The 23,975-nt window shown below is 59.4% G+C and overlaps 8 protein-coding genes across 8 annotated transcripts; 4 read left to right on the top strand and 4 right to left on the bottom strand.

Moving 5' to 3' along the window:
• Positions 1-43: 43 nt before the first annotated feature.
• On the top strand, positions 44-2,265 carry BJ171DRAFT_517108 (uncharacterized protein). The gene is made up of 4 exons (XM_053112088.1): positions 44-474; positions 624-849; positions 983-1,410; positions 1,682-2,265. Exons 1-4 carry the CDS (start codon positions 261-263, stop codon positions 2,056-2,058), a joined length of 1,245 nt encoding a protein of 414 aa, XP_052963783.1. The 5' UTR covers positions 44-260; the 3' UTR covers positions 2,059-2,265.
• Positions 2,266-2,481: 216 nt separating this feature from the next.
• Positions 2,482-5,775, bottom strand: BJ171DRAFT_427274 (RNA ligase-domain-containing protein; the record flags this gene model as incomplete). Its single annotated transcript, XM_053107802.1, has 6 exons — positions 2,482-2,929; positions 3,107-3,634; positions 3,792-4,620; positions 4,743-4,926; positions 5,216-5,478; positions 5,604-5,775. 6 exons carry the CDS (start codon positions 5,773-5,775, stop codon positions 2,482-2,484), a joined length of 2,424 nt encoding a protein of 807 aa, XP_052963782.1.
• Positions 5,776-6,176: 401 nt separating this feature from the next.
• Positions 6,177-7,407, bottom strand: BJ171DRAFT_517105 (uncharacterized protein). The gene is made up of 4 exons (XM_053112087.1): positions 7,191-7,407; positions 7,033-7,050; positions 6,877-6,934; positions 6,177-6,722 (listed from the first exon to the last, which is right to left on the bottom strand). Exons 1-4 carry the CDS (start codon positions 7,236-7,238, stop codon positions 6,298-6,300), a joined length of 549 nt encoding a protein of 182 aa, XP_052963781.1. The 5' UTR covers positions 7,239-7,407; the 3' UTR covers positions 6,177-6,297.
• Positions 7,408-7,564: 157 nt separating this feature from the next.
• BJ171DRAFT_517104 (ribosomal RNA-processing protein 7-domain-containing protein) lies at positions 7,565-9,460 on the top strand. The gene is made up of 3 exons (XM_053112086.1): positions 7,565-8,422; positions 8,551-8,856; positions 9,115-9,460. The coding sequence occupies exons 1-3, from the start codon at positions 7,690-7,692 to the stop codon at positions 9,198-9,200; spliced, it is 1,125 nt and encodes a 374-aa protein (XP_052963780.1). The 5' UTR covers positions 7,565-7,689; the 3' UTR covers positions 9,201-9,460.
• Positions 9,461-10,481: 1,021 nt separating this feature from the next.
• BJ171DRAFT_462005 (uncharacterized protein) lies at positions 10,482-12,826 on the top strand (the record flags this gene model as incomplete). The annotated part of the gene is made up of 7 exons (XM_053108500.1): positions 10,482-10,620; positions 10,921-11,304; positions 11,502-11,600; positions 11,809-11,912; positions 12,018-12,157; positions 12,286-12,392; positions 12,602-12,826. The coding sequence occupies 7 exons, from the start codon at positions 10,482-10,484 to the stop codon at positions 12,706-12,708; spliced, it is 1,080 nt and encodes a 359-aa protein (XP_052963779.1). The 3' UTR covers positions 12,709-12,826.
• A 755-nt stretch (positions 12,827-13,581) lies between these two features.
• BJ171DRAFT_198799 (uncharacterized protein) lies at positions 13,582-16,074 on the bottom strand. Its single transcript, XM_053106246.1, has 4 exons — positions 14,906-16,074; positions 14,616-14,805; positions 14,330-14,492; positions 13,582-14,013 (listed from the first exon to the last, which is right to left on the bottom strand). The coding sequence occupies exons 1-4, from the start codon at positions 15,876-15,878 to the stop codon at positions 13,756-13,758; spliced, it is 1,584 nt and encodes a 527-aa protein (XP_052963778.1). The 5' UTR covers positions 15,879-16,074; the 3' UTR covers positions 13,582-13,755.
• A 1,288-nt stretch (positions 16,075-17,362) lies between these two features.
• Positions 17,363-19,356, top strand: BJ171DRAFT_601494 (uncharacterized protein). Its single transcript, XM_053115092.1, has 2 exons — positions 17,363-17,706; positions 17,982-19,356. The coding sequence occupies exons 1-2, from the start codon at positions 17,427-17,429 to the stop codon at positions 18,965-18,967; spliced, it is 1,266 nt and encodes a 421-aa protein (XP_052963777.1). The 5' UTR covers positions 17,363-17,426; the 3' UTR covers positions 18,968-19,356.
• A 1,992-nt stretch (positions 19,357-21,348) lies between these two features.
• Positions 21,349-22,151, bottom strand: BJ171DRAFT_477242 (uncharacterized protein; the record flags this gene model as incomplete). The annotated part of the gene is made up of 2 exons (XM_053108870.1): positions 21,349-21,723; positions 21,879-22,151. 2 exons carry the CDS (start codon positions 22,149-22,151, stop codon positions 21,349-21,351), a joined length of 648 nt encoding a protein of 215 aa, XP_052963776.1.
• Positions 22,152-23,975: the final 1,824 nt, after the last annotated feature.

The raw sequence follows: 23,975 nt of genomic DNA, 5'->3' as shown, positions 1-23,975 counted from the left end.
AGCCGGTCCTTCCCTCGGCGCTTGTGTCGCCTTTGGCCAACTCGTCTTGTTCGTCTCGTCTTGCTTGCTCGTCTTGTTCGTCTCGTCTTGCCTGCTGGTCTTGCTCGTCTCGTCCTTGTCTTGCCGCACATCCGCCCTCCTCCGTTTCGCCCCGTCGTCGCTCGGCCCGCCTGCCCGCCCTCCTCCGTCGTCCGCTTGCATCCAACTGCCGCCTCTGGTCGTCCGCCAGTCCGCCGTCGTGCTCCACAGTCCTCGCCAGCATGTCCCGCCGCAAGATCCCCTCCGATTACGTCCCTCCCGTCTACATCGACACCGACCTCAACCATTCCAGCTCGGATCTCCATGAATCGCTCATGACCCCGACTACGTCGGTCTCCTATCCCAACTCGACCGTCGACAACATGTCTTCGGCATCGTCGGACGACAACTCGGACTCGGATGACTCGTCGATGCGGCCCCGCATCGTCAACGGAGGTGTGGAGCCATGTCCTCTGCCGACCTCATCCCTTGCTGCTGTCCGACGATCGCTGGCATCGACCTATGCGGCTGCCGCTAACGCCGCCAATCTCGTCGCCGTATCTTTCCTCGTCGTCGCATCGCTCCTGCACTCTTGCCCTGAACAGGATTCAAGTCTCTGACAGCCGACCGAGTTCGCCAAGCCCGTGCCCGGGTCGCTCAGATGAAGCAGTCCTTCCAGGCCTGGACTCCTCCTGCCCCCAAGCCTGGAGACGAGGCTCCTGCGCCGCCAAGCGCCGACACCATCCGAAAACGCACCGAGCAGATGGCCGTCCTGAGCACCATCACGACTTCGTCGGGCTGGGATTTCAAGCTGCGTGAGCTTGTGATGAGGTGCGGCACATTCCGTTTGCGTGGCCAGAGCGATCGATGCAAGCCCTGTGGTTGTGCTCGTGGTTGTGCTCGTGCTCGTGGTCGTGGCCCTATGGCTAATCCACCTTTCGACCTTGCCTTTGCCCCATCCCAGAGAGGCCCGGGAAGGCAATCCCGAAGACGATGCTCGAATGGCCACCGTCGGTCGCTCGAGCAATAATCCCCGACCCCAGCCTGCGGTGCCGTCACCCGTTCCCCAGCCCCGAGGCCGACCTGTTTCGGCCATGCCCTCCAGCCGAGGCAGCAGCCCTCGGTCTTTCCAGCGATCGCCCAGCCCTTCGATCTCGTCGCTGTCGAGCTTCAAGAGCGACTTGGCGGCGCCAACCGTCCCAGCCGTGGCCGCTCGCCATCGCACCATCAACTACGGGACCATCATCCGCGGCTACGACGAGCGGCTGCAGGAGATTGTCATGGAGGTCTCCAAGAACGAGCATCCGATTGCGCCTTTGAACATGTCCAGGACAAAGTCGGCTTCGGCAACATCGCTGCGGCGCAAGTCGACGGCGACGTCGCTCCCCCCGAGTGAGTTCCATGGTCCAGGCCCTGCCATTGATAGACACCGTCATGCCCTCGCTCGCACTCCATCGGCGGTATCGATTAGGCAGGCCATTCGCTGTTCATTGCACCTGGGCGTCTCAACGGCATCCACTCTTTGAGTGAGTGGGTGAGTGAGGGGGAGCATTCCACACTCTTTTGCTGATGCTTTCATCCCAATGGCCCGCGGACGATCTCTCCCCGGCGGATGGTGTATGGCCCATCAATACGTCCGGACGTTGGTTTCCTTGCGATCCAGCTCCATCCGAAGAACCCGCCAGCGCAAGCCCAACTCCCGATCGATCTCGGCCAACAGTGCGCCGCCGTGTCTCAGCCGTCATCCCCGGCACGATGGTGCCGATGCCGCCGTCTCAGCCCCAGCCGGCCGAGCCCGAGCTGCCTTCAGGTCCGACACCGTCGCAGCGCCGTCGAGCTGCCAGTTTCCACAGCAGCATGGGCATCATGGCCCTGGCAGGCGACGGCTCTGTCCCTCCCGTGCCGGCTGTTCCCGAGAAGCATCGTCGCAAGCCCGTGGTGTCCTACATCACTGCCCGTTCGACGTCGAGCTCGCCTGTCCCGAACGATCTCGAGGCCCGGGTTGAGCTGGGTGTCGCCATGCCCGCAGGCAAGCGGTAGACCGAGACCATTCCTGTCGAACAGGCTGGTCGTGGCCACACATCGGCAAGCCAAGCATCTGGCCCCTTAAGCGGCAAGCGACTTCGCTGGTCAGATGATGCAAACCGCATTTCATCGACCCATACAACAAACCGTTGACAGGGAGCCCTTGCTCTGTTCCAGCTTACCGCGCTCGTATCGTTCTTTGGGACAGTAGGCCAGAGCCGTATATTTTCGTCCATTTCTACAAATGTGCAATACAAAACGTAATACAGGTGGATGCGCCAGCATACAAGGAGAGAAAGAGCGCCGCACGAAATCTCCGATCCGGAGGAGAACCGCCAGCGCCTCCAAGAACCTAGGGGGTGCTGGCCCTGCAGTACGTCGTTGTCTAGGCAAATGCATCCCTCCCTTTGCTTGCTGGATCAGATCGGATGTCAGAGATCAGAACGCCCGGATCAGGCCATTGATGACGACGGCTTCATCAAACATGATAACATGGCTCTGGCTGTCGCTGTCTTCAGAGGCATCGTCGTCGTCGTCGTCGTGGTTGTGGTCGTTGGCCGGCAGGCTCTCGGGCCAGCCTTGCGCCGCCAGCGACGCCATCAGATCGTTGCAGATGACTGGCCGGATCGACCGGCTTCTTGTGGCAATGGTGATGTGCGGCACAGGGTTACCGCACTCGTAACCCTCGGGATGAATAGACTGGACATAGATACCGACCACATCTCGGTTGAAGCAGACCCGGTCGATAGTAAGCTCGACTGGGATGGTTCGATAGCCCGGCAGCTTGGAAGCAGCAGCAGCAGCAGCAGCAGCAGTAGTAGTAGTAGTAGTAGTGGTGGTGGTGGTGGTGGCGGTGGTGGTGGAGGTAGCTGCACCTGCTGACGGGCTCTGTACCAACTCTGTTTCCTTGGACTTTTTGGCCTTGCGCTTCGACTTTGACTGTGGAGCAGCTTGGTGGGATTGGGGGCTCGAGTTAGGCGAAGCCACGCCGGAGACGCCCTTGTTGTGCTCGGCGCCAGGACTGTCGTCAGGCTCGTCGGTAGCCAGCAAGTTCTTGTAAAACTCGTACAGTCGCTCGTGGTGGTGGCGGGTCTCGTCGCGGAAGGCCAGGGTGACATGGTAGCCCTTGCCTTGGGAGCTCGCCAGGCGCTGACCATCGACAAATGTATTCCAGATGTCGAGCGCAGCGCCGCCAGTCCGCTCAAAGACCTGGCGCAGATACTCCTCGAGATCAAAGTCGACAATCTGGATGGCAAAGTAGAGCGGTGCCTGGTCGTCCTTGGAGCTGTCGCGCTTGTTCTTGGACTTGCTTGAGACGGTCTTTCGGACGGTCTCAACCTCGCTCAGGGCCTCCTCCATGGCCTGGTCAAACAGCTCGCCCACGACGGGCTCCCATCCGAGCCGCTTGACCACCCTTTCGTAGTTGGTGCGGATATCGGCGTCGATTTCGAGCGCGATTTCGTCGTCGAACTGACCGTCGCCCATGATGTTCTCGTTGCGATCGAAAGGCTGGCTCGACCGGATGAAGGAACCGAGGATCGACTTCCACTTGGGCGTGCGCTCGGGAGTGAACGACTGATGGTTTTCACCGCTGTTGGCGAGAGTCGGAGCATGGAACACACCAGACCCGCAAGCAGAGTCGTGTTAGATATGCGCTGGCTTGGCATGAGCGACACAGTGACGGTGCCGCGGTGTAGTCGCTAAACAAGTGACTGCATACTGCCATGCAAGGCGGGGCAGTTGCTCACCGATTGATCACGCGGCCCGCGCAGAGATCCAAGATGCGGTCGATATCTTGTGCGTATACGCCCCAGTTCAGGGCCACGAGCCGTCCGTTGGGGAACCGGTCGAGGAAGGCAGCGGCGAGGGCCTCGCGGTGCTGCAGCAGATGGTTGTTCTTGTCGGCGTACACAACAGAGTGATTGGTGGCACACTCCATGACGGCATTAACGAACGTGGTGGGGTTCTTGGACAGGATGTTGTCGCTCTGGATGTGGCCGACGCCGTGCAGGCGTGTCAACAGGCGGGCCAAGGTAGTCTTTCCGGCGCCGACGACGGCAATGGGCACCAGCAGGGTCGGGCGTTGCTCGGCGTCGGCGTTGGCAGAGCCGTCGTCGTCGTCGCTGTTGCTGCCGACATTGCCGTCAGCAGCCTTACTGTCGGCGAGGTCGAGGCTCTGGAGCTGAGCTGTGATGGGCTCGACCTGCTGCTGAGGCTTGTCAATCTCCAAAAAGTCGCGGCGGGCTCGAATGATGCCCTTGCCCTGAGTAAACTCGGCAAAGTACGCCGGATCCTCCTTGTACTTGAGGACAGCCCAGTGGCAGTATCGCAGGGTCCACTCGCGGTTGCGCTTGGGCTTGTAGTGCTTGAGGATTGCATCGGGACCCTCTTTGGATGCGAGCATGCGCTTGGTGAATTCACGCCAGTCGCGGTAAGTGAGATAGGGCTCTTCAAACTTGACCTTGAAGAAGTGTGTCTTGTTTCCCTTGGTTGTCTTGCACCGGACGACAAAGCCCTCAATGGCCCTGCCCTGGTACGATCCCGTGGGCTGGCAGCTGTCGGTAAAGGCCTTTACGTCTGAAACAGCCATCGGGACGGGATGCAGCGTGAGAAATCCAAAGCCATCGGTGCTGCATCACGGAATCACATGAGCTGGGGTCGCTGGCTCCTTCCCAACGAAACGAAGCGGCGAGCTGTACCTTGGATGGTGTCATACTCCAGATAGTCGACCACCTTGAAGCCAAACTCGTCTGCCAGCGGCTTGAGTCGCGAGCTACTCCAGGTCCGGAACTCTGCAGAGTTGTGGTTGACGCCATGCAGGTATAGGCCGGCCCGATCGGGCGGATACTCGAGTACGTGCTCCTCAAACTCATCGTCGGCAAGCTGCAATGAATCGCAAGTGGCAGAGCGATGGGTGTGTCAGATTGCATACTGACAAACAGGCGAATTTGAGGCGCACGGCAAAAGCAGCAGGACAAATCATCCTCGGCTTGCAGTGCCGGCTTGCTGGGAAGATATGCGCATGCCCCAAGCCTCGGTGATGCCGCTGTCCATCAACTGCATTGTGGGATCAAGTCGGCAGTCCCCGTCTCCACAAACATTGCCGAGCGATGGGATGTGTTCTCGTGAAGCTCATAGCCCCAGCTCGACCGCACACGAGGTCCATACTGACCTCAAAGACGGCTGTGACATTGTGCTGCTCCAGGACTGCTGCCAGGTCGGACTCGGACTTGCCGACCGAGTCGAGATGCTTTCGGAGCCACTGGTGGCCGCAGTTGGAGTAGGCGTTGCCGATCGAGTGCTTGGACGTTACCACTAACCGGCCGTCAAAGGCAGCAATGAAGATAATGCAGCCGTTCTCCTTGACGGTGACTTCGTAGGGACCCGAGGTGTTCAGCGACAGCCAGGACCACGACGTTTCGGGCAGTTCGTCGACTGGGAGAGATCCGGGTGGCGAGCAGAACGTTGCGGCGCTGATCGTTAGAGTCGAGCGATCGAAACAGCACGCCGGCCGTTTGCCCTGGGAGTGCTGCGAACTGGGCTGGGGGTCAGCCACTTACTGTTGAAAAACTTGTCATAGCCACGCACGACGATGCGAGACAAGTCGTGGTCGCTGGGCTCGTAGGTAAACAGGCCACGGGCCAGGGTGGGGAGTGCATGGATGGCCGAGGGCTTCCACTGGAGAGTGCGGGGATACGAATACGAGGCCAGCAGCGGCGAGCCGTCCTCCATCTCGGGCCAGGCCGGCAGCAGATTGCGTCGGATCGAGCCCTTGGGTGCCCTTTCTGCGGACGCGATCTTGTCGAGGGCGCGAAGGAGGCCCAGATCCGAGGGCGAGGTCTTGTGCGAAGTGTGGGTGTGGGCAGCCATAGATGCAGAGGATGCTTGATCGAAGGGGAAGGCTGTGGATGATGGGCCAAGGACAGATCCGAGACCACTTATATCGCCAGTTGTGGCTGCTTGGCCACCACCGCCACACGTCGGCGGGTCACTTCACCACCACAGGGGCACAGAGGGGCACAGACGGGTGTCAGCATGGCAGATACAGACCTGCAGACCCAGATCGACTGGCCGAATGCAGATCTGCGGATCCAGAGCCAAGCCCAGTGGCAGATACAGCGCCCAGTCGCTACCTTGTCTATTGAGTCTGCATCGAACTATCGGCCCAGTCCGCCGGCTCAGGCAGAGCGCATTCCATGTCGATACAATACGCCTCCTGCGAGGCATGCCACAGCTCCGCCTTCAGGAGCGCCGTCACAGCGCCGCACGAGCAGCCATGCTGCTGGCCGGGTCATGGGGAGAGGCCTCTGCGCTCAACCGGCCCAGCGCTGGCTCGCCGCACTCGGAGCCGTCTGTGCTGGAGAATGCCGAGCGGCCCTCCATATCGCTCTCGCAGCTGTCTGAGCCCGAGTCCGAGTCGAAACTGTTGTCGGAGGGCTCGTCCGAGTCGCTGTCGGTATCCGAGTCGTCGTGGGAAGCGTCCTCGTCGGATACATCGTTGTCGTCTGCATCGTCGTCTGTATCCTCACCCTCGTCCTCGTCACCATCTCCATCCTCGTCTTCATCGTCATCGTCGCCATCGTCGCTGGAGGTATCTGAGATATCGCCCAGAGCAAGCCTCTCTTCCAGTAGAGGCTGATACTCGAGAATAATGGCGTTGTTTGGGTCAAACTTCAACACTGGCGTCGGGCAAGGGCGGCCACCAAGAGAGTGTGTGAGCCAAGATTGCTGGCTATCGCGGTCGCTGGTCATACGAACAGGCTTTCATCCACAGACTCGGCAGGCAAATATCACCGCCAACATTCGTCGACACGCTGGCACTTGGGTTCTTACGGTTTCTCGAGATCTCGAGGGCATTTTTGTACTGCTTGAGGGCGACAGACGCGAGGAACTGGGGCCAAAACGCCGCGCAGGTCATGAGCCACGGACGACGGAGCAGGAAACGGTGCTCTATGCGACGTGCAGAGATGATGCCACGGGAATCCATACCTGCTCAAGAAGTGTGATCTGGGAGGGGGGGCGTGTCCAAGCGGCGGCATGAGTTGTCCTGCCGACTCTTGCAGCGATTCTCCAAGCGATTCTCCAAGCGATTCTCCAAGCGACGATCCCAGCGACGATCCCGAACGACGGACAAGCACGAAACACACCTCTCGGTCATCTCCAACGGCGGCGACGTCGTTCATGGTGTTGAGCATCTCCTGTGCAGGCGCTGCTACGTAGCTGTGTGCTGCCTTGCGAGCCTTGAGCCGGCTTCCGAGCAGCTTGGGGCGCGTGGGAACAGTCGGATACGGACTGTCGCCCGGAAGAAGCACCACTCTGTCTTCTCGCCCCTGCTCTCGCCGAGAGTTCACCTCTCAGCAAGCACTTCTCAGCAAGCACTCCTCAGCAGGCACTCCTCAGTAGGCACCCAGGAGCCCGAGGGCATGTCGTCATGCATGGTGTTTCCCGATCGCACACACACACGCACACGGAACGGGATATATGAATTTCATTCGCGCTTTTTTTGTTGGTTGCCGCTCCAAATCCATCTGCCTCGCGATCGTCGGCCCCCATCGATCCCGCCGTCCAACTCCGAACACAGCAGCGCCGTCGCTTGCGTATTCAGACACCCGCGCCAGCACAGCAATCATCTCATATCTGCATCGCATGGGCATCAAGAACAAGACCGCCAAGCATAAGCCGGCTCGACCAGCGTCGGCCGAGCCGCTCGAGACCATCAACGGGCAGTTCCACATCCTGCCAATCCAGATGCCACCGGTGCCACTGGTCTCGAAAAACGATGCGGGCTCGCTCACCACGCACAAGCCCCTGTCGACCACTCCAACATCGCATGTCCATTATCTGTACTTCAAACTGCACGAGACTCGCAAGAAGGACTCGAGTCTGCCACAGGGACGGACGCTGTTTGTGCTGAATGTCCCTGTGGATGCGACGGTGCTGCACTTTTCAAGACTCTTTCGGCACTGCGGCGCGATCGAGAACCTCAAGATCCAAGGCGACAACTCGCTCCTCCCGAGCGAGTTGCAGGTCATGTTGCAGGTCATGTTGCGCAAGGACGACGATGCCGATGCCGATGCCGATGCCGATGCTAACGACAGCGAGGACGACATGGATGAAACGCAGGACGAGGCCGAACGCAAGACTGTGATTCTGACGGCCGATTTGGTCGCTCGGCTGACCCGAACCACAGTCCATCGAACGGGAGCGTCGGCATATCTGGTCTTTGAAAGCGCCGAAGCCGCGCAGAAGGCTCTGCAAATGCGACAGCGCAAGCGGCTCTGGTCCGCCGAATTGGACACCGAGGAGCACGGCGAAGACGACAACGACGATGGCGAGGAGCGTGGAGCCGTGCCGACACCGACACCTGTCGGCCTGCAGAGTAAGTCAGCCCATAGCATTCGATCCCGGTGGACATGTCCTGGTTGGACTCGATCGCACGACCAGCAAAGTACCGCAGCCGCATCATCTCACCGCGCACTGTCACTGAAACGGCCATGTCCCTGGCAGAATGGATCCTCGAGCACAAGCTGCGCCATCCACCAATAGTCGAGCTTAAGGAGCAGGTAAACGAATATCTCAACCTCTTCGACCTCGAGGAGCGGCGCAAGCAGGAAGAGCTCGACGCCAAGCTCAACCAGCCCGACGAAGACGGATTCGTGACAGTCTCGCGACGATCCAAACGAGGCACGGCCACAGACGCTCATGGAGCCAAAATGAGCGCTGCCAAGCTGAGCGACGTGCAAAAGCTCAAGCCCAAGAAGCTGGGTCTGGACGACTTTTACCGGTTCCAGATGCGCGAGACGAAACGGAACCGTACGTATACCACTTCCCTGTGCACGGGGATGAGTTGTCGATGTCCGGGTGGCTGCGGCTGGTGCAGCGGATGAACCTGCTCACAAACAGTTGACAGGCGATGGTGCTGGTGGTGATCGAGTGATGGTTGGGCGATGTGGGTAGCTGCACAGGTCGTCCTTTGTGCTGGAGCTACTGTGCGTATCATCGGGGCCGCACTTGAGCTTACTCTCACGCATTCCCATCTCACACCACTACCATGCTCGAACTCTCCACCAGAACTTGCCGATCTGCGCCGCAAGTTCGAAGAAGACAAGCGCAAGATCGAGCACTTCAAGAGCAGCCGCCGCTTCAGACCGTACTAGAGACCGATCTCCCCCTAGCAACAGCGATTGGATCGCACAGCGGCCAAAGGTGCATCGGCCTTGCGGTCCCACGCCGCTGGTTACGACTTGAGCATTGCCAAGGATAGCATCGATAGCGCACTCGATCGATGGGCGGGGGCGCATCCAATAGATGGGCTTTGTGCACATCAAATGGATGGCTATGTGTGAACTCTTATGCATCGCCAAATGAAGCTCGACAGAATATCATCCCGTTGCGATGAGCATGTGCCGTAATGGACACCTCCTTCGGAGCCGATCCAGGCACGCACAGATCCAATACTCTCGTCCTGGCTGCTATACCGCGGACCGCTGATGGTGGGCTGGCTGCACGCTCCCTTGCTTTTGTTGGGACGATGCCGGTGGCTGCAGGCTCGGGCTGGGTATGTGCAAGAGAGCGAATGGCACCCGCTCGCTGGCAGCTGATTGTTCGCACCCCAATCAGTCGAGTCGGATGGGCCGTGCTGACGTCAATCGCACATCTAGCTGGCCAGAGCAATACTGCCGACGGCGACGAGACGGGAGCAGCGATACACACCTTGGCCCCAACCCCTCCGAGTCCTCGCAGCCCTTTGCAGAGCCAGCCCATCCAGCGAACCCAAGCCAAACAGCTATCCGAGTCTTCGTCACCACGCTCTCGATATCCAGCCAGACGACCGTTTCCGAGCGAACCAGCTCCACACCCAGCGACTCTGCCCCACCATTCGAGCTCCCCCAGCCTCTGTGCACTCTGACTTGAGTAGCTATCCACCGCTACTCCCAGGCTTAAAGGCAGGAAACAGCCGCAGCTCAGACTTCCCCTCCGCTGCTCCGCCCGCGTGTGAGTCCAAACAAACAACGGCTCGCACTTTTGTTTGCTCGGCGGCAGCTATTCGGCCCGCGAGCAGCACTTCGGACCACCGTATAGTCGGCAAGAGTGCGTCCAAGCAAACGAGCTTGACTTGGCTCGAGCACCAAGTACGGTAACTCCTTCCGGGAGATTGTTGAGTGTACCCTCTTCCTCCTGGTCCAAGATCCATCTGGCTCACGAGCTTGTCGCGTTGGACCATCCGACCCATCTAACACCAAGGTGCGCTGTCATGTCGAGAACTCTTGGAATGCAACTCACCAAATACTCATTGCTATGTCTCCGAATATGGGCTCGTGGGCCAAGCATGGGCAACAGGCATCATGACAACCGCATTTGGATGTCGGCCTGGTCTCACACAACCGTCTGCCCCTGCTCCTCCGGACAGATTCTCACGCCCCGCGGGCTCCACCGAAATGAGCGTGCTCGTCGGCAATTCAGACTTTCGGCCGCTGCCGACCAATCCGACAGCCAAAATCACAGGCGTCCACGAGTCTCTGCTGCAAGAATGCGAGAAGGACATTATCTGGTATCGCGAGCACTTTGTCGGCAAAGGTACGGGGTGTATGGGCGAATCACCGTGGCGCTCGTGCGCCGCCCATTCAACGACATAGGTCCTCTAGTCTCGGTGACTGGGTTCTTGATTCAGAGCCTCGAGGCACCAGTTGCCAGTCCGCCTCCTCCGAATACCGGTATCCACGCTTCTCTGCCAGATCGCTAATCATCGGCTATGATCCATCGCCTTTCTGATGCCTGTGCACTCTCGAACCGACATCAACGACATCAACGACATCAACGACATCAACGACATCAATGTCAACCACCGTCCCAATGAACCTGGCGGTGTCCATCCAGCTCACCACAACTACCTGGCCGTCGACTCTCCCAGGGGACCCTTGGCCATCTCGCTGATACACGACGCATCCGCATCCACATTCAAGGTCCTGGTGCGCTCGACACAGGGCTCGGAACGCTTGACAGTGGCCGCACAGTCTGTCCCCAACCCATGGTGGCGAAAGGCGATGGGCCTGTTGCCGACCAACGAGTCGGTGATGCAAACGGTCTCGAGCAACATCCCTCTGCAGTGTCTCAAGCACTGCAAGGAAACGTCGAAATCCAACCTGCCGAACGAGCTGCTGGCGATGGAGGAGCGGCAAGTCATTCGCAGCTACAAGTTTGGTCTGACCTATCTCGGCTCGGGGCAGGCTACCGAGGAGGAGATGTTTTCAAACAAACATGGTGCGTCGCGGAAAGCCTGGTCACCGATTGACCTGTGGCTGGCGATTGGATAGGATTGTATCTTTGTCAGAGTTCATCTCGCATGGTGCATCGCGCTGGCTCGCGGCGCTCATAGTCGTTACTTCCCATCTCGACGTCCCTCGTGCCGATATTGTGCTGATGATACTGGGGCCTCCGTGGCCTTGGACTCCACCCAGAGCACACATCACAAGGATTCAAGCAGTTTCTGAACTTTCTCGGCGAGACGATAGAATTGAAAGGCTGGAAGGGATATCGGGCCGGACTGGACACGCAAAGTAAGTCAATAGCACGGAGGCCCTCACACACGGCCCGGGTGGCTGAGGCAAGGTGGATCGAGTACATGCAATCTATCGAACATATCCGGTCTGTTCATGACATGTCTGGTCTGCCCTTGACCTGTCTGGTCTGTCCTTGACCTGTCTGGTCTGTTCTTGACATGTCTGGTCTGTCCTTGATCGAACCCGCGCCGCTGCCCCTTGCCAGGCAACAACACTGGAACCCACTCGGTCTACACAAAGTGGCAGGGCTATGAGGTGATGTTCCATGTGGCCACAATGCTGCCGTATGCCGAGAAGGATCGACAGCAGGTCAGTTGATACCACGGATGGCGGGAATGCATCCATCGATCGCCCCGGCCTACCCTTGGCTGCTTGGAGACTGATCGATTGTGCCTGCCTCCGTTTGTGCTCAAGCTGGAGCGGAAGCGCCATGTCGGCAACGATATTGTCGTCATTGTCTATCAGGATACCGATACGCCGTACCAGCTCAGCACAAATACCTCCCATCAGAACCACATCATAGCCGTGGTCCAGCCATGCGGCGAAGGATACAAGTAAGCCGACATGGTGCTGGCGATGCTGTCGGCATGCATGTATGCGTGCTCGACTGTGGTTGGCTGCCCTCACAACGCTTTCTGCTCCGAATCTGTCTCTGCGTGCCCGTCCCTCCCCCCCCCCAAAGACTCTGCCTGGCCCCCAAGAACGGCGTGCCGCCATTCTCTCCCGAAATGCCCGAGCCCCCCATTTTCTTCAAGGACGCTGTCTCGCGCGACTTTTTCTTTCACAAGCGTAAGTCCAACCTTGTGACGACGAGCCCGAGTCGATTGGCCGCACGGCGCTGCTCGAGCTTTGTCGCTGTGCTGCTATGAGACACTAGACTCCCCGCTCTCACAGAGACATCGTCCATAGTCGCTCGTTCTGCACCACAAACCTAACTCGCTGGTTTGAATTACATTGGGTTGGATTCGATTGGATTGGATTCGATTGGATGGCGACAGTCATCAATGGCGAGCGGGCCTGCTACAAGGCACCCAGTTTTGCCCCCAAGATCTCTCGGACTCGGCAGGTGCTGCTGACTGAACTGGCGACCAAGTTCATCAAGTAGAAGCCAGGCACCGCCCTTGTTTGACGACAAAAACCCACACTATCGGCTGCGCCTTGACCGAGGACGATGGGCCGATGCGAACGATGACTTGAGCATGGTGATGGTGATGGTGATGGTGATGGTGATGGTGATGGTGATGGTGATGGTGATGGTGATGGTGATGGTGATGGTGATGGTGATGGTGATGGTGATGGTGATGGTGATGGTGATGGTGATGGTGATGGTGATGGTGATGGTGATGGTGATGGTGATAGCATCAGTGGGGGTGTAGGATTGTCGGCAGAACCAGACCGGGCTTGCTTAACCAGCTTTTGTCAACCCTGTTTCCTTCAACAAGCATATGCGAATCGCTCCTCTTGCTGATTGCGCACTGGTTTCATTGTTGTCACGGTGGGGACTATGGTTCATGTATTAGACCGCTTGGACAGCTCCTTACAAAGTGTGATTTCGTGGTGCATCTTTGAGGTGGGGTGTGACTACTCGAGCCGTTCGGGCTTCAGGCTCTGCGAGCACACCTACGAGGTGCTGACTTTGCTGACCGGGCGCACATGGATCCTGGGCAGGGGCCCACCGCAGGGTTTGGATCTTGGATGTCTATGGCGATGGTGGAATGTCTTGAAAGAGCAAGCGAGCCTGGGTCTCCTGGACTGGGTGGACGTCTCGTCCTGCTCCCAGAAGGCAGGTGGTCATTGTGGATGATGGTGGTTTCTTTCCAAAAACAAATCTGTGTGCTTGGTTTGATTTTGTGAGTGGCCTGAGGCTTGGTGATGCTCGCTTGCGTGGCAGATTCTTGGATGCGCTCGACTATCCGAGTCTATCGCCGTTGCTCGGCTCTTGATCGCAACGAAGCGAGAGTTGCTCGTCGATAATATGCCCCGCTGGAGTGACCAAGCAGACGTGTGTTCCCATATGGCTGGGAGGCGGTGATAGAGGGCGCTTGGACGCTTGTGACAGCGGCAATTTGAACCGCATTGGTCATCACAGCGACGGCCATGATTCTTCGGAAGAATGCGTCTTCGGCTACACGCCAGGTTTATCCGAGCTCGTTCAGTCATCCGAGTCGCTCGTGCTTTCCGTCTCCTGCGAGTCATACGTCCCATACGAGTTATTCGATCCATCCGATTCACACACATCGTCCGAGTCCATGGATGCGTCAGAGTCCTTGGGCTCGTCTGTCTCCTCTAACGATCGAGCCGTATTCAATTCGGGTTGCCCAGGCTGCTCTACAGCATCAAATGGTCGCAGGTATTGCATCGAATGTGGATTCAGCAGCTTAAAGGCCTCGATAATGTCTTCTCTCTCGACCTGCGCAGGGGGAATTGGGTATCGATCGGGTTAGCACACCACTTCTACGGTAATGAATTCGCTGACAGACGAAGCAGCCGCAGCCGCAGCCGCATCGATTCTCTCGGCACCCCAATGCCGCTGCTGCAGGAGTTACATGACTATGGACCCATTCCGATCGTGTATCCATCACATCGGACTCCAGTCCAGTCAGCTTCTCTGGTATTCAAGTCCCTGCCTCACTTGCATGATCGGCTGCCACGACTACAGGCCCAAGCTCACGCTAGCGTCCCGAAGGCCGCCAGATGGTGTTGGATTCGGGATTCGGGAAACTCACGCGCTTGGCCGGATTGCCTTGCCGGAGCCCGACATGGTATCGCTCCGAAGCCAACCCGAGGGCAGCCTTCATCAGCCGAGGAAGCCATCTGACAAGACTGTCATACATTTCCACAATGGTGTTTCGATAGACAGCAGGGTATTCATCTGCAGGCGCGTGCTTACTGTTGGTCGACAGACGGATGATTGGAGGGCTGCGTCAGCAATGGACCACAGGCGACGGACCCATCAAGTCGGGAGTGCGATGCTGATGAGGGAGGCGACTAGAAATCTCGCCCAATTCGTACCGAGCCAGTCTCAGGGCCGCCTGGACGTCGATTACTTCAAGCACCTTGTTGACATCCTGGTCCGATAGTGGCAGCTCGTACTGGAAGAAAATATCGCCGATCTGGTTGCGTGTGGCGGCTGAACTCGGCTCGGAAGACCTACTTGAATGATCGCTCCTGGCAGTGCGGTCGATGGTGCTATCAAGCAGACCTACAAGAATGTGTGCGTGGGCTTGTCGGTCAGTCTGGATACCGAAGAGACGAGAGCTAGTTATCGCGAGGAGGGCGTCGGTTCGATTGCTGTGGCATACCCAGCTGCTCGAGATAGACCCGTATCTCGGATGCCGACTTGGATGGCAGTGATCGAGACAAGAAGAGGAGGTATGCCCGGCGCAGATCGGCGTGGCCGGCGGTGAGCGGCTTCGGCAGGTTGGCCCAGCATTGGACGGCGTCAAGCAGCCGGCTCTTTTCGCCTGGTGTCCAGAGCGAACCGCAAACGACTGTCGGTCGCCAGAATCGATGCGGAAAGCGGATGGGGTCGTTGAGGATACCGTCGCAGAGGAGGGTCCTGCGATTCCTGGGCTTTGGTTCGGCTCGAGCGATGAGACCTGTCGATTCAATTGAAAGACGAGAGTCGGGCACATGGCCACCCGACTGGGCTCTGGGCCTGAAGTCGGAGCGGTCGGTTGCATCTCGGGATGTTGGGTTGTAGAGCAGCATCTGGCTGCCCTCCGTATTGGAGTTGCTTGGGGTTGGGCTTCCGGGAATGCCCGAGTCACTCCATCCATGCCGAGACACCTGCCCAGGATCCTCGATCTTGACGACAGCCGTTGGCGAGGCTGCGGGCGATGGGCTCGGTATGGGAGGCGAGGGCTGTACTGGCTGGCAAGTCGCACCTTGCCGGGCACGAATGTTGTGGGTTCTTCGAATGTGATTCTGGACAAAGGGCAATCGAGCAGCCTCGTAGGGACAGTGGTGGCAGTAGTAGCGAGTGCTTTTGATCGGCCCATGCTCGGGACTCGGCACATGCACCACCCGACAACGTCTCTCGTGGATATATCCGCTGGTGTGGGTGATAACGATTCGATAGTCGTTGTCCTCCAGCTTGGAGCGAGGGCCATGCACGAGGTTGTTCTTTTCGTATCGAGCGAGGTGGACCAAGGCTCTGGCTTCGGTTTCGAAGCGGAACGAGTGGTCGACGCCACAGAGCTTGCAGAGATAGTAGAGGATGGAGTGCCCATCGTCCGAAGCGACGGCGATCACCTGCGACTCGCCCTTGGACATGGCCGCGAGGCAGGCGGAATCTCAAGACTCGCCGTTTCGATTGCGGGATGAGAGTGATCCGATGGAAGAGCGCCCGGCCGATGGGGGGGGTGCAGGCCACTGGTGCTGCGGAGAGGGTTGTGGGTGCGAAACCAGGCGGTCCGGTCTGCAGCCAATGTCGGGAAGACGACCGTTGGAGAGCGCCAGGCCGAGACGGGAATCGAGAAGGCAGCGGTGTCTGCGCAGAAAAAAAAACGCGCGCAGGACACACAAAGACGGAGATTGCTCGCAACCTGGCTGGGAACTGCTGGGCTGCCTGGATGATGTCGAGGAAGTGCTGCTGGGCGACGAGGACGTGGGTGCTGCCGAGGGCCGCTATGCGAGGGCAACAGGCGATCGCAGGCACGGTGTCCACTAGTGCCTCGGATTGGTCCCACGGCCATCGTCCTTGGCTTGGCGGATTTGACACCGCGAGGTGCTGCCCAGGGCCATGGAGACACGCCGGCCTGGCTTGCAGATGGATTTGTCCTGATGAATTTGTCCTGGTGGATTTGTCCTGGTGGATTTGTCCTGGTGGATTTGTCTTGATGGATTTGTCTTGATGGATTTGTCTTGATGGATTCGCTCACCAGCAGAGCAGAGCAGAGCAGTTACCTCGCCCGGACGTGTTGATGCAACAGGATGCGTCGAGTTCCTCTGTCCTGCCGGCTGAATCGACCAGCACTTCCGCATCAACACCCGCCCCAACATCCGCCGCAGTACCCGCCCCGACATCTGCAGCAATACCGACGGCCAAACTTCTGGGACGAGGCTCAGGCTCTCGGTGCAAGCTGCTCTCTATCCGGATCTGCTCCTCAGCGGGCCTCGTACCTGGATTGCCATTGCCAGGGCCAGTTTGTCGGTTCGATCGAGACATGGGCCATCCGCACCCAAGCTTCGGGCTCACCGCTTCCCACAACGGTCTCGGCTGGTGTGCATTTTGACTGTCGGTCGATCCGGAGACGATGCTCTGCGCTTTGATCGCCGAACTTGCTTATGCATGCTCGGTCATCTGCTACCCGGCCCCCGCAACTCACGGCCGCCGTCGCTGCATCTTGCCCCCGTCGGTCCATGCAGCATCAGCACAGGCGCCCGTCTGTCCCCGCGGCCGCTGTCCAAGGCTCGCTCTCGGCCCGCTTCGACCCACTCGTGCCCGTTCAGCTCATCATCAGCACGGGCACTTGACCTCCCGCCACTCGGCCTTGTTGTCGTTGTCCGCTTCGATCCTGGGCCGCCCTGCGCTTTCCGCTCGTGCGTGCCTTTCGCCCCGCCCAGGAGTGTCCCTCCCTCCCCACGGCCGGATTGCCCGCTTGTCTGTGCACACCGCCAATATCAGTCGCGCGGGTCGGCCCACGGACCGAGCCCCAGTCCAGCGGATCGCCACCCGGATGCCTCCCTCCTCTCCCCCCCCGGCTATATGTACTAGGCCCGCCCCGCGGTTGATTCTCCAGCATCGCCCAGGACCACCTCACATCTCCAGTCCTGCTCCGCCCCGACGTGCCAGTCGCCCACTTCCATCTCCTTTCCTCCATGACCCGAAAGACCGTCGTCGAGAAGCGCAGGATTGTCCAGGAGGCTTACTCCTGCAAAAATAACATCAAGGCCACAGCCCGCAAGTTCAAGGTGCAACCGCAACATATACGGCGCTGGCTCCGGCAGCTCGAAAGGATCGACGGGTACTCGATCAAGGACCAGTCGCCCGCAAACGTGGCCCAGGACCTTCCCAACGGCCAACCCCGCCTCTCTCTCTCTTCGCCGACCGATTCCTGCAGCGACATCTCTGGCATTAGTCCGATGATGGAGCAGCCATGTAATTGCCATTCCATCTCGCTGGCTCGTTAATGCTTTTCACTGCTCTGTGCCGCTGCTGCCTTGCCTGTTCCCGGCTCCGCTGCTTTCTCACATTCGAAACAGCTTTCGCGATGGCGCTGGCGGCTGCCTGCCTGCCTGCCTGTCTGCCTGCCTGTCTGCCTGCCTGTCTGCCTGTCTGCCAGTCGTTGTCATTTTCCATTTTCCATTGCTGTTGCCAAAGTGATCCCCTGACACTAACCTGCATGGGCTTTCGATGCCTTTTTATGACTCCAGTGTACACCTACGGACCAAGAGCCAGCCAGGCTCGCTCTCCCATGCCCCTTCCCGAGCATCCGATCGAATTCCAAGACGGTCCTCCGACATTTTGCGACATACCTATGCCGTTAAATTCCGCCGTGCTTCTGTCTGGACAACATCCGATCGTGCTGTCGCGGATAGCAGAGTCGCAGTCGCAGTTGCCGCCACAGCAAGCAACTCAATACCGCCCCGGACCGCTTGTCGCTGAGCTGGCTTGCGTGCCCGAATCCAGCGCTGCAGGCTCACAAGTGCTCGGCATTGGCTCCTCCATGCCCAACCCATACTTTCTTGAATCCCACACATCTGCATCCTACACACACATAGTCCGATCACGCATGTATCACTCCTACATCGCCGAGCCGAATGTGCCCGAGTCCTATGGACCGCCCGGCTGCTTACAAGTGATCCAACCGAGTCCGCGTTTTGATCACTATGCAGACACCGCGGTCTCCTATGCAACGGTGGTCTCTGGACGAGCCGAAACGATTGACGGCGCTACCACCCTGGAACACCCAGCATTACCTGCTGCCCCAACCCTCCACACTGCGCTCAACATACCCGCGGCCCCTGTAATCCGCACCGCCTTTGGCATTCCCGTCACAACCGAGATTCATATCGTTACTGGCATGCTTGTCGATTCTGCCGCTGATGCCCCCCACTCTGGCCATCATTCGGCTCCTGCTGCTTCTGTTGCTTCGATCGGATCTGCTCACTCGCCGCGGACTATGTCGCTGTCCCAACGCTATCCGCCGCCGACCCGGACGGCCTGCGAGCGCTACAGCCCCACACTGTCGTCTGTTACTTGCGAGCTTTCCCCAAACGTGTCGGCGAGCGCCTCGATTCAGCTGCAGCACAGCGAATCAAGCTTTGGTCAGGCTGTCGGGGGCTCGTTTGCAAACCCGAGCGGCTTTGGGAACCGCGACGCCTGGCACTGCTACTTTCCATCTGCTTCTCCCTACTGATAGAGCGTACGTCATAATCCATCCAGCACGCCTCCACTTCCCTCTTTCGCTCCGTCCCATCGGATTGCCCTTACTGCCACTGGGCGAGTTATCTTTTTCTCGTTTCCGCCAGCACCTTTTGTCATAGCCATTGCAAGCGTTATTCAAGCCCATTTCACTTTTGTCACTTCTCTTTGCACTGCCGTTGACATTGCTGGCACGTGCACATACGGTGTCGTGCTTTACACCAACTGTATTTTACCCGGAATCGATGGGAGGGCTCCTTCGTGGATGAGTGGCTTCTTTGTTCCCATTTATTCGGCGCTTGTGCGGAGGTGATAGCCATGTCTCCCAGTTCCTTCTTCCTTTGGCGAGGGGTGGCTGTTATTTATTGATCTCTTGACTGCCTGCAATCGCTGATCAACGAATACCACCCGTGTCAGTCTATCCGAGAGTCAAAGTGTGGGTGCTTTGATGCTTACTGGACATCCAGAGAATAGCTCGTCATTGTCGACACCGGCATACCACTCAGCAAAGCTGCCCGTGCTCGGGACGTTGCAGCATCGATCACACGGGCCAGTGCGACGACGAACTCAATCGGTGGGAAAGGGCAACACACCAACCGAGAAAGTGGCCAAAGCAAGGACCATCGCACAGACAGACGCAATGACCAGGGCATCATCCATGTGACGAGATTTCCACGGCTAATTTCGCGACTGCTGCTGGAATTTCAATTGCGATTGCATCGAGCCACTACACCACCGGGGCTTCGCGGAGGGGTGGTACCACATCGACAATGAGAGTGCACTGCACCAATCGACAGCAGCAACTCGGCCGGAGCAACAGCTATCCCTCCCTTGCCGGGCCGGGTCCTGCCTGCGACCCGGATCTTTTTTTTCTCTCTCTCTCGTCCTGGCTCCCTCTCTCTCTCTCCCCCGAGCGAACCAGGGTTACTCCGGACCCGTGCGAGCGGCCTTTGCGGCGGTGGCGGCGGTGGTTTCGGTGGCAGCGGCAGGGTTCACTGCCCACGGTCCTTGTTGGGGCCGAAGGGGGCGCCCGCGCCACAGCATCCACGCAGCACAAACGGCACATTATACTGCGGCCATGTCGCTTCTGTGCTGCACTTTTTTCCGTGTCGGCCGCAGTACTTTGCGTTGTGTGACGCTGTGCGCGCCGCTCCGCTCCGCCGCCTCGCCACCGTCGCGCGGCACAAGTTTTTTTTTTCTCCCTCGCTCAACAATTTTTTTTTTCTCGACCGATGGCGGATGCCGTCGAGACAGCTGTGATTTTAGATAGGAAACCTTTATTTTTTTTCTTCGCCTCCTCGGCGGACAGTGAGTCAGAGATATGGGCAGAGGCAGCCTGCGGCGGCGGAAGACAGTCGATGGGATATTCCATTTTTCCTCGCTTGGGTGTGGATATTCTGTGTGAGTGTTCTGCGTGCGGACAACAACAGGCGATATACAGTCAAAGTGACCATCCCAGCAGTCTCCGAGTGAATACATCGGCCCCGATTCCACCCCGAATAGCAGCTGGCATCGCAGCATCACAATGTCGACGATGATCAGGCACCCTCGGCGCGAGCTGTGAAGAACATGCTCGGACCGCCGGCGGAATCAGCCTGACCAGCAATCGTGCATCCAAGGTCGATCACATGAGATCTGTCCAATCGAGTGGTATGGCAGAAACAGACGCCTGGCGACGACCGCCCTTGCCGCCAAGGGAAGGCATGTGTCAACTCGCTCGAGCAAAGACAAGCCGGCCACCAACCGCAACCCGCGAGCCGCCGGATTGGGCACGCAGTCGCGGTTGCGGGCGTTGGGTGGAGGGCCAGAGAGTCAGCCGGGTTGCTGGGCATGCGCAACAAGCATGCAACTGACCAACGCAGCGAGGGGGTGTGTGTGAAGGATGGTTGACCCCCAACTAGAGGCTACACCACAGAGTGGCTCCAGAGGGAGCCACGGCGAACGACAGTTGGTCAGTCGATCGCGCTGTGCACCGTTGGTGGTGAGCCATGCCCAGAGGAAACACCAATCGGCCTGGCTGGCTTGCTCCCCGGCACTCTCTCAGCACTCTCTCCCCGGCACTTGCTTTAATATGTCCGCCGACATGCCTGGAGGGAACACGGTACTTGCCGCGAGTTCTCGTCTGTCCTGCACCAGCCAAACGTGCCCGGCTGTTGCTCGCCCGCACGCTGCCCCGAGGCCAGACAGCACACAAACTCTGCGGTCCAGACCGGCTCGGAGCCTGGTCGTGGAGTCGAGGGTGCGGTGCGACGCAATGGCACCCAGCGGCGGGCTGCTGGCTGGCGCGCTTTGGCATCTCCGACAGCCCGGGATTGGTTGGCGCGGTGCGCATGTGACCAGGGGTGTCGCCCGCGCAAGGGGGGGTCTGCCGGGTTGTCATTTTTGGAAGGCGTGTGCAGCGGCAGCGGCACTGATCTGGCGCGCCAGGGCAGTTTTGCCGGACTGCCATGGACAGGCCGCGATTGGGCTCCCTTGCCTGCCATTGGCCGCTGTCAACTCCGCATCGGCGCGGCGAACACCGTCGGTGACCCCAGGCACCCGTTTGGACCAATGGGCGCTGGGCAGTCGGCCCGATGATGACACCCAGCCCTGCTTGTCCCGGGTTTGCCCGGGCTCCGCCGTGTCCGCCCGCCGGTCTCCCCAGCCCGCCAGGCCGCCGTCTTCCCCCCCCCGACACCAGCGAGGCCGCTCGATACCACGGATGCTCGAACACTTGGCTCGCACCATTCTTCGCTCGCCAGGCACCCCCGGCTGGCAGGAGCGCCAATGTGCCACTTGCATCGCTGCGGATATTCGATCATCCCGCCGAGGCCGATCCATTTTTTCCCTCGGAGATATGATTCCCCGCAGTCCATCGACGCGCGATCCCTGATTGGGCGGCAACCTGGCTCGGGTCGGCGAAATACCGAGTCAACTTGACGCTCGTCGGCCAGCCGAGCAACGGGGCTTCTTGTTGCAGACAACCCCACGAGCTTGAGCTGCTGCATACTCTCCACGATCAAAGGAAGAGCTTGGTGCCCTAGATCGTATGGGCTGCCAGTGGCCCCACCGATGGTGACGATCATAGAGCCATCGGCATCCGCGTCGTGCCAAATCTCTTCGAGATCTGTGCCGGGGCTTGTCGCTGGACAGATGCAGGCTCTGGGCGATCCTCCACCGCGTGTACTCCACTCTATCATTGCCAGGCATCTGCCACCTGTCCAATATCCAGCAGCAGCGCCATCCTGTTTCCGCGGGGCTCTCCGCAACGCAGCTTTGGGTGCAGTGCTGCAGGCGAGAGCATCGATCTCATCGATCTACCTCGGCCTCGGCACCCCGAATGCAATGTGCTGGCACCACGGTCTGTGGCGGATGTACCGAGCCCCGCCTCGCTCCTATCGATCCAGCCGCCCTTTCGAAAGCAGCGCTGTCGTCTGCGAGCGGCTGCTTGCCCGCCACGCTGGCTGCCGTCGAGTCGGGTCACGTATTTCCCGGCCACGGTCCAACTCCCAGGCGCTGGTTGGTGCGCTCGAATGTTGCTGCCACCTCTGTTTTAGCCGAGCGACTGCATTGCTTGTCGCCGCCGACTTGGACTGTCCTGGCGCTGGGGCGGCTCTTGGCCGCCGGTGCTCAAAAGGGCGGTGTGGTCTCCCCCCCCCTCCTCGCGTTGCCCTCTCCAACTTGCATTCCCACCCCGGCGCTCTTCCTCACCTCCCGCCAGCAACATGGTGCGCCGAACCATCCCCGAGAAGCGACACATTGTCTACGAGGCATACTCCAAGCGCCTCAACGTGAAGGCCACCGCAAGGCGGCACCAGATCCAGCCACAACACATCCGGCGCTGGAAGCGCCAGCTGCAGCGGATCTACGGGCCCGAGTACGAGTCTGTGATGGCCTTGACCAGCCCCGCTTCGAACTCTGCCGATGTGGCCGATGTGCCCGCTGTGCGGCAGTTGAGTCCTCGCTTGGGCCAGCGCTTCGAACATGAGGTGGCCGTCTATGTCGCCGTTGACGAGACAGACCTGCAGACCCAGTGCCATGATGCTCCTTTGGATCAAAGCCCCAGCGTGTTCCCAGGCACTGCCGCCACCTGGGCAGAGCCCATCCAGCGTGAGTTGGTCCTTTCAAGTCGCGGCTGGCTTGTCTTTGCTCGTGCTCCTCCTTCCCTGGCCGCCCACTCTTTACATCTGCTCTACTTTCCCCCTGCTACACATGACTCCACAGCTCTCCCCTGTCCGCCCCCTGCTATGTAATGTTCCGCACCCCTACTTTCGCCTCCACAACCAACCGCCGCCCGACTGTTGCTCGTGCTTGGCCCTTAGCGGGTCTTGATCCGCCGTCATCAGCCTCCATCCTCCACCCATCCCGGCCAGCCTTCCATTCTCCATCTGCCTTGATGGCGGCATACCCCGTCGTCGCCCTGCTCTTCCCGCTTCGGCTCGGCCTGCTTGCATTCTTCCATGTGTCTCCGTGACGGATCCTCCGCCAACCGCTCGATGCTTCTCCCCACTCGCACTCGCACATCCAGGATATGCCCAACCCATGCTTGCCTCGCCAATTCCTTCGCGCGACAGCCCCGGATCCACCTTCCCGACCATCGAGGCCCCTTACTACCATTACGAAATCGAGGCCAACATCAGCCCTGGCTATCCCTCGCAGCAGCTCTGCTTCGTCGACGGCAGTCCCGCGAGTTTGCCGGCCTCGTACCAGTCCGTGAGCCCCCTTCCCACCCCTTATGTGCAGGATAGTGCTCTCTGCGACACTATCCCGGCCTTTGAGTCCCTCCAAAGCTGCCACTACGAGTCACGGCTCGTTTGCACCGAGATGCCCTGGATGCCACCTGCCACCCCAAGCCGCTCCTACGTTTGTTGCACCGAGCCTGTCGCTTCCAGACTCACAACCCCGCACTCGACCCACTGGCCCGCATACTCCCAGATCCACACCGCCGCTCGCTTCGCAAGCGCTGCCGGCACATACCCACGGTCGATGAGCAGTCTCTCTCGGCGGCTTCCCTGCCACGAGCT

Source organism: Polychytrium aggregatum, assembly GCF_025602895.1.
Source record: "Polychytrium aggregatum strain JEL109 chromosome Unknown BJ171scaffold_37, whole genome shotgun sequence".
In the NCBI taxonomy this organism is placed as follows: domain Eukaryota; kingdom Fungi; phylum Chytridiomycota; class Chytridiomycetes; order Polychytriales; genus Polychytrium; species Polychytrium aggregatum.
Note: the sequence above shows the minus strand (reverse complement) of the source record. Positions and strands in the feature narration are given on the sequence as shown.